The sequence below is a fragment of the Salarias fasciatus genome, chromosome 19 (genome assembly GCF_902148845.1).
Source record: "Salarias fasciatus chromosome 19, fSalaFa1.1, whole genome shotgun sequence".
Lineage (NCBI taxonomy): Eukaryota > Metazoa > Chordata > Actinopteri > Blenniiformes > Blenniidae > Salarias > Salarias fasciatus.
Window position 1 is genome coordinate 24,264,651 of NC_043763.1, and position 14,464 is coordinate 24,279,114.

The following is a 14,464-nucleotide window of genomic DNA, read 5'->3' on the forward strand; positions in this document are numbered from 1 at the left end:
CTGTCCATTGATTATTGTATCCAGGTGGATATAATAAGTTGGTAAGGAGGCGGGGCCTATCACGCTAAGACTGGTTTGGTCACATTATGCATCAGGCCAGAAGTCTGTCAAAGAGGAAACACAGTCACAATCCATCCATCCATCCATCCTTCCATCCATCCGTCTATCCATCCATCCTTCCAACAATTTACAATCAGCACTTCACCGAAAACCCTTTCTGTGGTTTGTTGGAGGAAACAATACAAAGCAAATTCAACCAGGTCACAGGGGAAACATGCAAACACCACACAGAACAACATCCAATTCCAGGTTCAAACCAGAGAAACTCCCAGTGTGAGGTGTGAGTGCTAACCACTGCACCACCGTGCTGATATCAGGAAAAAGATCTGGGCATTAAAGTCGGTAACCAGTGTTTGAGAGGCGTAACACCCTTAAGCACATCTTTTGATGTTTTGACAGACGCTGATGATCAGCTTTAATCATGTATCCGATCCGTCATTATGTCATGTCAGTTAAGAAAAACGACAAAGAGCTCTTTGTATCCGACCTCTGGAAATAATCCGCAGAGTTTGAGGCGTTTCACTCTCTCACCTTGCAGGTCCCTCCGTTCTGACACTGTCCGTGGCAGCTGTTCATATCTGTGCAGAGATCAAGCACAGAGAAAACGTCAGGTTTGAAATCCTCTCCGACGCGCAGCGGAGGTGCAGCATGCATATCGGAGCCGTGAGCATGCAGCGGCGAAACGCTAGAAGACGTAGATGCAATCAGAGTAGAGAGATCCAGGATCATTCAACGTGCAATGAGGAGGAACTGCAAAGGGGGGAAAATACACTACCTCTAAACACGTTGAAATTCAGTTTAAACATCTGGGAAGAAAAAGGTGTAGCTGAAGTCTGAGAGCACAGGATAGTCAGCTAGCATGTAGCATGTGTACGTAGCCACCTGGGAGGTGAAGAGAGGCTGAACGGAGAGCTAAAGCCACAAAACGTATCCCTGACTGATTAGCTTCTTCTTATTTGATCCATAAATGAGTCATGATGCTAATTTTAGCATTAAAGTATTTATTTTTCTAAAATCCAGATAAAACTTTGAGCGATGGGACTTTAGCATTAGCATGCTAACAAACTCCTGTTGTGCTAAGTTGTATCAAAATATTATGAGATAGCGTCTAATAAGTGTGTATTGTGGTAAAAACAACAGTTCGAATTCACTGACACTGGCACATCAATGTTTCGCAAAAGCTAAGGTTGCTAATTGCTAACAAGGTCATTATCTTTTCAAGAGTGGATATGTAGTTAGCTAAAATATGGAAAAGACCAATGAGACGTGGTATCAAATCATTTTAGGAAAGAGGCTAGCTAGCGAAGGCGTTGAGGTTGTAGCTCTCCGTGCAGCAGCAGGAAGTGGACAGATTGCGGAGACTACATGATTTAGCTGGGTTGATACTGACTGACGTCACAGTTCTGGCCCACCCATCCACGAAAGCAGGCACAGTGATATCCACCAATCAAGTTTTTGCAAGAGTAAGCATTGAGGCAAGGCTTCCCCGCACACTCATTAACGTCTGCAAAAATGGAGACCAGAGACACAGAGTGAGAGCTCAGACCCGCCTCAGAAGCCCCGTCACCAAGCGCAGCATCCTGTCACCGGCCCACACCGACGGAGGGCAAAGGTCACATCCGTCTTTCAAAGATTTCAACACTGTTTTCAGTGCAGGGCGACAATCAGGCAAGAGAAGTGTTGGGAGTTTCTCTGCAGTGTTGAATTCTCCTTAAAGAGTTCCCGGATCCAACCCTGGAAACAGGATTGCACCATCCAACCCAAAGGAACTTCAGAATAAATGCTCCCATTTCCTCATTATTCTTTCTCGTGAATAAACAACCACTGGTAGAACATGATAATTGAAGAAATGCATTGAAGTGTGTAATATTGATACGCCTTAATCCGCAGGAATCACTGTGTAAGCAGTTTCCTGTTGGAGTGAGTGGATTCAGTTACATTACCGTGCGCCGTTTAGCCAGGCGGCGTTAACGATCCCGGGCGCTCGGCTTCGTTTTCAAACACGTAAAACTGCCAGAACGTTTACAGTGTGAAGTTCATGCCTGAAGGCGTTTGATTCCTTCCACTGCCCCACCCCCAGCCTTACCGCTCTGTCCTCACCCCCCCTCTTCAGGGTTAATGTCTCTCTATTGCATTCCCTGAAGGCCGACCTGGAGCATTCCAAGTGGTCAGTTTCAGAGGCGGCGCTCGCCGCACCCGCCACGCCGCCTCGCCCACTATAAACCAACACAGTGCATTAATACTACTCCCAGGAGGTGAGCGGCACCTGTTGGCCTCCTGAAACCCAACACCCGGAGCCCTTTCCCAAAAGCCAGCCCTCCCCCCGCCGCCGCCGCCGCCGGGCCCCCTCCCGGACTCTCCCACAGGTACCACCCCGCTCCCTGAAAGGGGGACGCTCTCCGAGAAGAATGGGGTCCGTAACACAAGCCTTCGCGGTTTTGGTGGCTTCCCGGCACATGTTTACAGGTTACAGCGTGTTTCCTGGCCGGAGCTGAAGGGCCGAGGCGTCGCCTCGCCGTAGCGTACATACTCGCCCGTTACGCCCAGTCTGGAGCCAAAGATAACCCCTCAGCGGGGTATATTTGGTCCCAGGGCTGCCAGTTGCCAGGCCGAAGGCTATTTTTAGCTTTACTCAAGTCACCTGGCTCGAGTTGCAGAGGATACCGACGTGCACGCACACAAACACACAGGTTTGAGTCTGCTGCTGGTCGAACGATACGGCTGAGTAAAAGGACAATCAGAAATGCTGTAACTCTGCAGGCAAACGGGATTCTTGGAATAAATTCGGACACACGGTGTTCACAAACCGGCAAAGAACCACCCAACATGCTTTTAGCACCAAACACAACGGCTCCGTCCGACAGGAGCATTCGACGGATCAGAACTCGGGGTCTTGTACCTATCTGGCAGGTCTTTCCGGTCCACTGGGGCGGGCAGAGGCATTCGAAGCCGTTCTCCATGTCGATGCAGGTCCCGCCCTGAGCGCACGGACTGGAGGCACATTCGTCTGTGTCTGAAACACAAGCCAGACTCATGTTAAACACAGCATAACAGACATACAAACACATAACAGATAAATTCATGACATTTTACTCTGGTGTCGAACGTCTCCAGCTGAGAAACTCCCATCAATCAGCTTCTCAGAGGTCTTTTTTTTTTTTCTGAACATGAAGAAGAGCTAGCAAAAGCTAGATTTCCTTATGAAATATTACAAAACCGATTTATTTTGAATTTCTACCTTTAAAATGTTTTACAGGTAGAAATGACAGGTGGGTCAAGAAAACGGCATTGAACAGCTGCCTTGTGGAGCTAACGAGCACTGTGGTGAAATCACTCAAAGTTAGACATTTATTAGTTAGCTAACTTCCTAAAAATATGGTGTCGGTCAGCCGAAAGTAACTGAAACAATAATCTACAATCCAGGTGTTGGCTGACGTTAAATCAGTTTAATCTGGATGTTAGTTTTTCTGAACAAAATCTAGAAAACATATCATGCTGTTGAGTTAGTTTTGAGATTAAACAGGAGTTTAGTGTAATGGTAACAGAGTTGGTTGTCATGGAGACGACGGTTTCTGTCAATGCTAACACTATCAGTGGGCCCACTTCAGCAGAACTGAACACAGCTGAAGCTAACGCAGCTGTGGGTTTCCGGTTCTCACCTTGAGCGCATGTGGGCCCGGACCAGCCGGCCGGACAGTGGCACTCGAACCCGGCCGGCACCTCGTGGCACGTTCCTCCGTTCGCACAGGGGTTGGACACACAGGCGTGTTCGGCTGTGAGGAAACAACAAGTCGTCACACTCAAATGTGACTCTTCTCTTATCACAGGGATTTCTCCCCGGAGAGGCTCAGAATCCAAACTTCTATTTTCTTTGTTTCGATTGATTTTCAGGCTCACCGATTTCGCAGTTCTTGCCAGAGTAACCGTCGGGACAGGCGCAGTTGTACTCGTCTGGCTCAGTGTTCATACAGGTGCCTCCGTTCTTGCAGGGCCGGTTGGTTCCACAGTAGTTCAGATCTGCACAGTGAAGGATGCTAATGTGAACGCTATCAACTCGGGAGGCACCGACACCGGTTCTTTAAAGGATGGGTACCAATCCGGTTCTGGTATCGATGCATCGATATGACAAAATGTTTTAAACGCTTTATCATCTCGCCATTCAGCAGCTCTACGACTCAAATACAAACGTCACACTATTTGACTTCCTGCCCAAAAAGACCCAACTATAGGTCGAACACTGCATATTTCCAGCAGCTGTCGTTTCTCAGCTGTTACCATGCACTGGACCCTGACTCCACATTCTGGTTCTGAAGGTTTGGGTTTTATTTTCTAGTCCTTAGATGACACACATATCAGGTGTGGTCCAATCAACACAAGCTGGGGTGGAAGCAGCAGCGTTCCTCGAAGGACCTGTGGAAATGAGGAGCATCTGACCTTTGTCACACAGCAGGCCTCCCCAGTTCTTCTCACATTCGCACAGCCACGGCTCGTTGCAGGTGCCGTGAACGCAGCCCGGGTACGGCAGGCAGGCGTCACACAGCGGGCCCTGCCAGCCGTAGTTACACCTGCAACACACACACACACACACACACACACACACACATACACACACACCTCTGGTCAAACTAGAAAAGTATGTACAACTAGACTTTTTGAAAATAAACGTAAACAAAACAAATAATCTGTACACACAACTATGTAGAAATACACACTGATATATACACACACATAATACAAATCTAATTCAACATATCTAAAAAGCTGAAAGAATAATAAAAACTGATTTAATCCGACCCCGTCTCCAATATTCAATAGTGGAATTATATATATATTCACGGAACCACAGTGCACCTCGGTGTAACTCTAGTTTTTCTGGCAGAAAAGTGTTTAACTTCACCAGCTTTAGTGTGAATAACACTCCAATCAGCTGATTTGATACTTCCCACTGTCACTCTGAATCCTCAAACTGAGGAAAAATCAGGTTTGAAGGCCGAAGCGCCGAGTCGCGTCTCAACACTTTGTTACTGAGGGAACGAGTTGAGAGAGAGAAGCGAGTTCAGCGAGTGCAAACGGTGGCGGAGCGTCTTCCTCGGCAACATCCCAGCCTCTTATTTCACAAGCACAGAGGGAACGTGTTCTCCTGTGTAGCTCCGGCCTGAGGGAACATCAAGCGCCCGACCGGAGGGGAGGGGGAGGGGGAGGGGGATGCGGCGATAACAACAAAACAAAAATACCTAAAACCCTCTTTAATTCTTTTACAAGGTGTCGAAACACAGAGGAGCACCGTTAAACGTCCCTCTGGTGAAGAAGATGCAAAGTTTCAGGAGTTTCAGCTGTTCTGCGGAGGGTGGGGTGGGGTGGGGTGGGGTGGGGGTGTCGGGGGGTGAGGTTCTCGTCAGGGTTGTCACTGCAGTAATTCGTGGGACAAAATGTCTTCATAAAGGTGAGCGACACGCTCGCTGCTGCAGCTCCTAATCTTAGGACACACAGCGTCAAGGGACATTCCTGCGGGGTGTGTGTGTGTGTGTGTGTGTGTGTGTGTGTTTGTGTGTGTGTGTGGTTTATGTTGCACGCATGGCTCCCTTCATGCAGCTTATGCACACACACAAATCTATCTTCTATCACAGTTCACATCTTGTTCATGTGATAAAGAAGTAGAGATGTTTGACTCCAGGTCCAAACTCCTCATTCTTCTATATTCTCAATTCTTCTATATGTCGCGATTCACTCCTGATTCATATTATTTAGGAATCAGGAGTGAAAGTCAAAGTCAAAAATAGTGTCAAAGCCTGCAGACAGCAACATCATTTGTTATTTTGATCGGAGTTCAAACTTTTTCTTCTGTCTTTCTTCCAGTCATTTAACAACTTTAACCTCCGTCACCTGGTCATGAAACACCAGCATCATTTTCTTGCTTGTCTCTGCTGGTTTAGACTGGTTTAGACTGGTTTACACCGGTCTCCATTGGTTGAGACTGGTCTAATCTGGGTTACACTGGTCTATGCTGGTTTAGACTGGTTTAAACTGGTCTATACTAGTACAAAAATGTATGGTGGTTCGTGTTGTGGTGTGCTGGTTTATTCTGGTTTACATGGGTATAATCTAGCTTACACTGCTTAGAATCATCATCATCAGGTTAATTTGTTGCTTGTATGCTCGGTAGTGATCACCAGTCGGCTGAACGTCGAGAAGCGTTTGCGCCGATCGGACGTAAAGCAGCTGAAACGTCAACAGAATGTGGGCTTGTTGTGTTGCTGTGGCTTTTCTTCACACTTGTGTTTGGTGTGGCGTCTCCGCCCTCCTCCCGCTCCGCTGAGGTCAACCTTGGAATGAGCGTCGGGTTTGTGGAACGAGGGTTAGTCGTCTGGAAGGGGGGGCCGGCGCAGGGTTAGCTAATCTGTTGGTTTATGGCAGCACTCTGTTATTCCAAGGCCAGCGGTAACCTTGCCCCACCTGTCCTGTCATTTCTCCGTCGGGGGGCTATTTTTGGGAGCGGCCCACCTCGCTCTGCCACCAGCAGCAGCAGCAGCTCCACCCCCCCTCCTCCTCCGATGATCGCTCACAAACACTTCAAAATGGACGCCGACCGAGTGGCGGTGATATACCGTTGAGTGGGAGCGGGAGCGGTAGCGTGCCGCCGTGCGCTGGGTACGCTGAGGACAGCCACACACATGCTCCAACCACCCGTCCTTTTTAGGAAACGCTCCATGTATACATGTGACTGAAAAAAACCTCACACACACATCGACAGCAGAGTCCAGCCAGGTCCACTGACTCTCATTAAACCCTTTTCAATACATATATATAAAGGTGCTTAATCAACTGCCAGTGTTAGAATTTAGATTTTTTTTCTTCTACAAATAATTCCCATGATGCAGGAGAGTCATACCAAACTGTGTTTGTGTATCTAAGAATGTTGTGCTTTTAGCCAAATGCTAGTATGACAAAAAAAAAAAAGAATCAATATTAGGACCCATTCAGACCACGACTTTTCAAGTGAAAAAAGCATCGGGTTTTCTTTTAGAAAAGAATCGCATTTACAAGAAAACTTTTTGAAAAAGATGTATGTTACCATGGAAACGGCAGGAACGATGAAAAAATTGTAGCTAGCCTGTTGGGCCATGAGTTGGTGCTGTTGGTTGATTTTGTAACGAAACAACACACTCCAACACAGACTCAAAACCTACCAAGTCCAGGAGAATGTGGACCGGGACCAGGACCAGGACCAGGACCAGGACCAGGACCAGGAGAATGTGGACTGGGAGTCATGATGCTCAGGACGAAAACCTCCGTCTTCCTGTCCATCTACTGACCATGTGCAGAACTATTGTTTACCACCATGGAGTGCATTTAGCAGCAGCATTTCACAAAAGTTGCATCTTCCCTCATTTCCATGGAGACAGAGTCGGAGCATTTTCAAAAAGTTGCGTTTCCAGTGGCTCCAAGCACCAACGTGGTGCAAATGAACCCCGGGACGCAACCAAAGTTTCCCGCTTTCACCTGAAAACGGGGCCTCAGTGCCAATATAGAACAACCAACAGCGCCACCCAGTGGCCTGGTGGGCAAACTCCACCGTTTTCCCTGTTTCTGACGCTTCCACGTGAACGGACGTCACGTTCAAAATGTTGCCGTGCAAACGCGAAATGCTTTTTTGTGGCAGCATTTTCACTTGAAATGCCGTCGTGTCCACGAGGCCTCAGACAGCGACCGTCAGAACGACGCCGTTTAAAGGCTGATTTGTTGTAATCATGCAACAAAAGTTTTGTTTCCTGCTGAATTCAAAACCTATAATGCAACTGCAAATGACCACAAAAGGGAGCCTTATGCATGCGTGTGTGTGTGTGTGTGTGTGTGTGTGTGTGTGTGTGTGTGTGTGTGTGTGTGCGTAGGCCTCTGTTTACTACAGTCTGTGGTGCAGTCCGGCCCTGTGGTGCAGCGGTCGGCGGTCGGTGCCCTGCACACTGTCAGTGCAGTGGACAGCCTGTCTGGCTGCAGAGTGGGAGAGCGGCCACAGGCCAACGGTGGCATTACCCACAAGCCCCGTCACCGGGCTGCCGCCGCCGCCGCCGTCCCATCAATGGATGGGGCCGGAGGGGACCGGCCGGAGCCGAAAATATCCCACCACAACCCCCGCCCCCGCTGGAGCCCCTCAGACAGACCACACCCAGCGGATGGCACGGCGGCCCGGGGTAGGTGTGTGTGTGTGTGTGTGTGTGTGTGTGTGTGTGTGTGTGTGGAGGAGCAGTTAGTGTGTGTTTGTGTTTTGGGAACGCTGATTTATTTACAGGCCGGTCTCGCGCCCGGATCCAGCGGACGGACTTAGCCTGCTGTTGCCTAGCTACATGTTTAGTAGTGTCACATGAGGGAGCGTAGGTTGTGAATGCGCTGTGTGTAAGAAACAAGACACCAAACACACATTTTTAGTTTCCCTCTGCCAGTGAGCTTTTTTCCCTCCTTTCTTCTCGTCGACACTCACCCCCTCAGTCTCAGGTTTATTCCCGTTTTCCTCCAAACTGCATGACAGTTTGTTTGTTGTTTCCCCTTCTAGAGTAAATTACTATTATTACTACCATTACTATTACTACCCCTTCACCTAGAGTATATTTGGGATTATTACAACTTGTTTTTTCCTTGGTGATATCATTAATTTTATATAGAGGTCTGTGAAAACTGAGCAAACTGATGTAGCTGGAAATTCTTCTGAACTGAGGTTCTTCCACCATCAGTACCTTAACTGACCAGGAACCAGTCACTTCTTTTAAACGTACTAAAATTACTGTAAGTGTGACTGAAATATCTAAATAAACAGCTAAGTGAATTTTAGTTACACCTTTCTTCATTGCGTCAGTCACTGGATTAACATGCTCCTGGATCTGGATGTTAGAGGAGGAAGACGCCCTATAATCTGGATGTTAGTGGGAGGAAGATCCTCTATAATATGGATGTTAGATTGTGGTTATTTCCGTATTTCTGCCCCAAAACAAAACAATTCCTCCATAAATCCTGTTAAAGCAGGTTCCGTATCAGCAGCAGGAACTCCAGCTTCAGATAATGCTCACAGTGACACAGTCATTAAATAAACTGTCAGTTCAGGCAGATTTATGCAACCACAGCTACAGAAATCCACACCGATTGATGAGTTTTTATGACTCACAGTTAGCTCGCCGTGCTAAAGAGAAATCACAAAATAAACAAATAAACCCAACCCGGCCTGTGTTTTTCCACTAATCAAGAGCAAACTTCCCATTCCCTCTCACTCTCTCTCTCTTTTTTTCCTCCTCTTTCTGCGTGAGTTCCTGATTGCGATGAAGCTCCTCATCACATGTCGAGGCACATTCCAGGGTGTTCCCCTCTCTTCCAATCCTCTGGCCATTTTCAATGAGAAATGCCAGCCTCATTTCTTTTCTTTTTTCTTTTTCTTTTATGGGATCTAAACTAAATCAAACCTGCCACAGTAAAGAAGACTCGCCTCCCTCCTGTCCTCTCCTCTGCTGCCAGTTTCTTCATACTTCGCACCATCTGCGTCTCTCTGTGTGCAGTATTTCTTCTGAAAGCTCGGATTCCACTTCAGATTCGTATGGAGCCAAATTTCTTCAAACTGCCCAAATTAAACTTTACAGACGCTTCAAAATACTGCTGTGAAGGACCGTTAAAGTCCGGGATCGAACTAGAGATTAGTGTTGCAGAACTCCAAAGCAGAGGTGGTCTCCAGGCTGGCCTCACATCTCAAAGTCCTGGAGTTTACTTGGTCTCGGTCCTTAGAGTCTTGGTTTGGTCTTGGTTTTAGGATTCTCTGGTCTTTGTCTAGACTAGGTATTGAGCACTGAAATTCTTGGTTTGGAATGGTCTGGTCATGGTCTTGAGTTGATCTTGACCCCTTAAAGTCTTGGACTTGACATGGACTAGGGATGCTCTGGTCTCAGTCTAGATTTGGTCTTAACCCCTTAAAGTCTTGGTGTAGTCTTGGTCTTGGGAAGCTCTGGCCTTGGTCTCAACTCAGTCTTGACCCCTTAAAGTCTTAGGCTTGTCTTGGTCTTGTCAGACTCTGGACTTGGTCGGGTCTTGGTCTTGACTTGGCCTCTGCTTCTTAAAGTCTTGGTCTGTCTTGGCCCTTGAATGTTTCTAACTACTATTTCCTTCTTTTCAGAAGTCAGTGATCCAGACTTGGTGAAAAAAGCCAAAAAACCTTAAAAAAAAAAAACCCAGCAGTTTTTCTCCTTGATTCATCTGAGTACATTTTGTAAAAGCCAACATTTCATCCAGTATCATTTGAACTCAACAGGAACTTGAACCAGAGATCGCCTCGCTGTGAGGTGAGCGTGCTAACCACCGTACAGATGCTGGCTGTTGATGTGAGACAGACGTTATGCGAGGCCTGAAGCATCACGCTGCTTGTTGTCAGACTGGAATTCGTCCTCATGCCTTCTTCCGCAGGTCTTTTCATTGGTTGGAGTATCAAACGCATCAGTCAGCCTGACCGGCTTTAATGTGTCGCCCGTGATTTATCGGTGTGGATGGATCGCCTCTCGGACTATGTTAGCGTCTATTTGGAGGTGTCAGCGGAGGTGGATTCCCCCCCCCCCGACACCCCGCCGCCTGTTGTCTGCAGCTCGTTAGGAGGAATCTGGACTTCCCGACCAGCGAGTTCCAGCCATAACAAGGTCCGGGCCGGGAGGAGGTGATGTGGGCTGCACACAGCACTGGAGGGTGGGGGGTGGGGGGGAGGTGGTGCATGTAAAGGAAGAAACATGCATTGAAAAAAAAAAAAAAAACAGCCCCCCCTCCCCGGCTGGACCCCCTCGGTGTGTTTCTGTCTTTATGTGCGGGCGAGCTTTAGCACAGGAAGCAGAACAATGGCCTCCGGATCAGAGTGGAGCTGAGGGATGGAGGTGGAGGGGATGGAGGGCAGGTGGGGGGAGGCGGAGGGGGGGCACTACTTCACAGGACTGGGACGGACGGGGGGGGGGGGCAGGGGTGTTAGTTAGACTGTGTGGTATGTTATCAACAAAACCCCCCTCATCACTCCGTTGTGTCACCACTGTTCTCCTCATTAAGCTCTTTTATCGGAGGGTGGGGGTGGAGGGAGGGGGGGGCTCCGCTATTCATCCAAACAGGATCATATTTTACACGGAGACGCTGTCAGGTGAACAAAAGCTCTGTGTGCAAAACAAAAACACACACTTACTTGCATTCGCCGGGCACGTTGCAGGTCCCATGCAGAGGGCTGCAGCCTTGCTTGCAGATCGCTTTGGAAAAGACAAAGAAGAGAAAGAAAGTTTGAACCTGTCCACGAAAAACACGGTCCCAGTGGGGTCACTCTGCTTTAATTCATTAAATCCTCATTTCCCCTCTTCTCTGTTGTTGTTGTGGTTTCAAACGGACGCCACAGCAGCGTCTGGGGGGGCTTGAAGGTGCCGTCAGCGACGACAGGAGTTTCCAAACATTCCTCGGATTCTCGCAAACTGACACTTGACATGAACTTCCGTGAACTTCCGAAAGCGGCAGCCAGGAAGCCAAAACTGAGAAGACCGCGTCCACGAGACCTTGCAGAGTTCAGACCTGCATGTTTATTCCTGGAAGCCTATTTCTGACGACCTTCAAAGAGCCAAAATCAAGCTGAGCGAATGTGGATATACAGCAGGGTCTTCCTGGAAATGGGGGGTGAGAGATTCAGCTTCAGGTGTTTTGATGAGTTCTGGATCAGGAGGAACCTGATGGAGATCAACATCAGGTGTATGATGATTTATGTGTTTGCTGGATAATATTAATTTTCAGTTTAATGATTAATCAAATAATCCAACAAACACATAAATCAGCGTACGTTCTGACTTTTTCCAAAGGGTTACTGAATCCAGAAAAAAGCAGGACGTACGATAATCTGTCTCAGATTAAAGCGCATGAATAACCTTGACAACTTAACCTGATTAATTAAATGAACTGATTCGTCCTTTATTCAATCCAGGAAGCTATTAAACCATCTGCTCATGCAGCAGGCCTACAATAACTGAATCCCTGATATGCTGATGATGTGTGACTGTTTCATTGAGTCGTGAGGAAGAAAAGTGACTGTAGGAAGTTAGCAAACTGTCCAATTTCTTTAAAATGCAGCTAAGATGAGGAACCTTTGAAATGTTTATTAAACTATGTGATCAGAAAATATGGCAAATCCGTCAACGACACACTGAATTATTGAACCAGTACTTCACTTGTTTCCATGTGTTTTTAGTATCTTCATTTTAGGAAACAAAATGTATGTGTTCTACGGTCGTTAGGATTAATTCTTTAATCACGATTAATTGCAATTTAAATTGCATGGGAAAAAAAATTCTGTTATTTTGGAGTTTTAAGCTCATAATCAAAATATTTCTGACCAGAGAGTGTTACTTTAGAATCACAAGACCTCAAATGAACTCTGATCTTTCATATCCATAAGATCTTTATCTTTATCACAGGTCACCTTTCTGGTGTATCTATTACCATTTTAATACCAAGTAACTGAAGAAAAGAGACTAAAACTTCATGGTTTCATGGTGAAATCAGCTGAATATTGAAGTAATAAATCACAGATCTCCTTCATGTGTGTCTGATTCCCTGCTACTCACCCGTCTTGCAGTCCGTTCCCGTCCAGCCCTCCATACACTCCCAGTTCCCCTGCTGGTCACACACGTAGTGACCGAAGTAGTCGTCTCGGGGTCGGCACACCTTGTTGCACTTGCTGCCGTAGTAGTGGTCGTCGCAGCGCACTCGGATGGTGTACTCCATGTTGGCGCTGAGGCTCTTGTACTCCACTGTCTGCTTGTCCTCGCCGGGGTAACTCGTCCCTTTGTAGATGCTGCGTTCGATTAGAAGCTCCTCGTCTGGAGACAAGAGACAGAGACCAAGAAATATTACATTTTCAGATCAGGGAGTGAATCTGTTGATCATCCGGTCCAAGAACCCAGAAGAAGCTCCTCACATTAATAAATTAAACCACTTTCATAAAGTCTGGTGTCGTCTGCAAATTCTGGAGCAACTTGGGATTTACTGTCTTTCCTAAAAACTCCTGAACAGGAGGAGATGAGAATCAATCGACCAACCAAGAAGAGTCATTTAAACCAGGACCTGAGTCACAACTGCCAAGACATTCCATATAAACAAATGAATCAACATGGGGGGGGGGGGACAGAAACTTTTCAGGTTGGTTTGAATCCCAACTGAATGTGACTGACAGGATGCTTCCAGGTAATCAATCAGCACAGACACACCTCCAATCAATAAATCAATCAATCCCAAGTTTAACCGTTTACCTTGTGAGTGAAGATATTAATAGTTTGATTCATTTGATCTTCAGAATAAAGTCTACAAAAATATGAAAAATGAATATAATGGGAGCCAAGCACAGATCCCTGCGGAACGCCAAACCACTTGCTGAATTAGTAATATCGTTAAAAAAACAATAATAAGAGTTGTACATCTGATTAAATTCAGTTGTTTTAGATGAAAGAAGGCAGTGATATTATTGCAGGTACATCAATAAGTTACTTGGAATAGAAAAACTTTTTTCTGTTAATAAAAAAACACATTTCTCAAACATTCTCCAAACCTTTCTTTTCGTTTCTAAAAAGAAAAAAATGCTCCATTTATTACAGTTTTTCATTTTATTATACTCTCTGAGCACAAAATCCCAGTAATAAACGGTGTTTTAATGAGGTCTCTTCAGTTCTGAGATCAAATCTATAATCAGAAGTGTCAAATGCAGCAATTAAACAAAGCCGAGTGAGTCGAGAGTCGAACCCATCGGCTGAGGAAATGATGAGATTGAAGGAGACTCCATCTAATAACAGACACACTGTTTATTAAGAGGGATGGTTACTGCAGGAAACCTCCTCAGAAGAGGACTGTGACCACTTTTCATGAAGGTTTGCAGAAGCTGACGTGGTGGTTTGGCGTGTCGGACTCATCGACTGGAGTCAGTTTTTAAACCCTCCAGGTTCAACCTGCTGTTTTCTGCGACTAAACAATCCAGGAGGCTTCGAAGAATGTCTGTTGTTCACTCAGATCAGAGGAAAGGTGTAACCTCTGCTCAAACGTCGGGCCAAGAATGTGCAAGAAGGAAGAAGGAAAAAAAAAAACTAAACAAAACAGTAATAGGAGTGAGCAGGAAAGAATGGGAAAATCAAGTGAGCGTGAAAACAGACACAAACATGGCAGCCAGGTCTGCAAGGGCTTGATAACCAAACGCTTTTTCACTTTTCCTGCTTGGTGAAATGCTGTTCGCCCCCCTCCACCTCCTCGCAGGATATCCAGGCCCGACTCCATCGGAGCCAGGCCGGAAATAATAAGAGACGGGGAACAGGCGAGGAAGGGCGACATCGGAAAGACCCCTCAGCCTGTTCTCAAGGAACCGAGGCAGCGTGACCCACCA

The 14,464-nt window shown here is 46.7% G+C and overlaps 1 protein-coding gene across 2 annotated transcripts in view; it reads right to left on the bottom strand.

The window, feature by feature from the left end:
* Window positions 1-14,464, bottom strand: part of LOC115406830 (protein jagged-2-like) — a 53,799-nt gene that overhangs the window by 14,815 nt on the left and 24,520 nt on the right. Inside the window, exons 4-11 of one of the 2 annotated variants that reach the window (XM_030117065.1) lie at window positions 12,663-12,917; window positions 11,246-11,306; window positions 4,495-4,625; window positions 3,958-4,077; window positions 3,720-3,833; window positions 2,960-3,073; window positions 1,451-1,564; window positions 592-638 (exon numbers count right to left, since the gene is read on the bottom strand). In XM_030117065.1, coding sequence (XP_029972925.1) covers window positions 592-638; window positions 1,451-1,564; window positions 2,960-3,073; window positions 3,720-3,833; window positions 3,958-4,077; window positions 4,495-4,625; window positions 11,246-11,306; window positions 12,663-12,917 — 956 coding nt within the window. The remainder of the gene's footprint in view (window positions 1-591; window positions 639-1,450; window positions 1,565-2,959; window positions 3,074-3,719; window positions 3,834-3,957; window positions 4,078-4,494; window positions 4,626-11,245; window positions 11,307-12,662; window positions 12,918-14,464) is intronic. The other variant, XM_030117066.1, reaches the window with a different exon arrangement.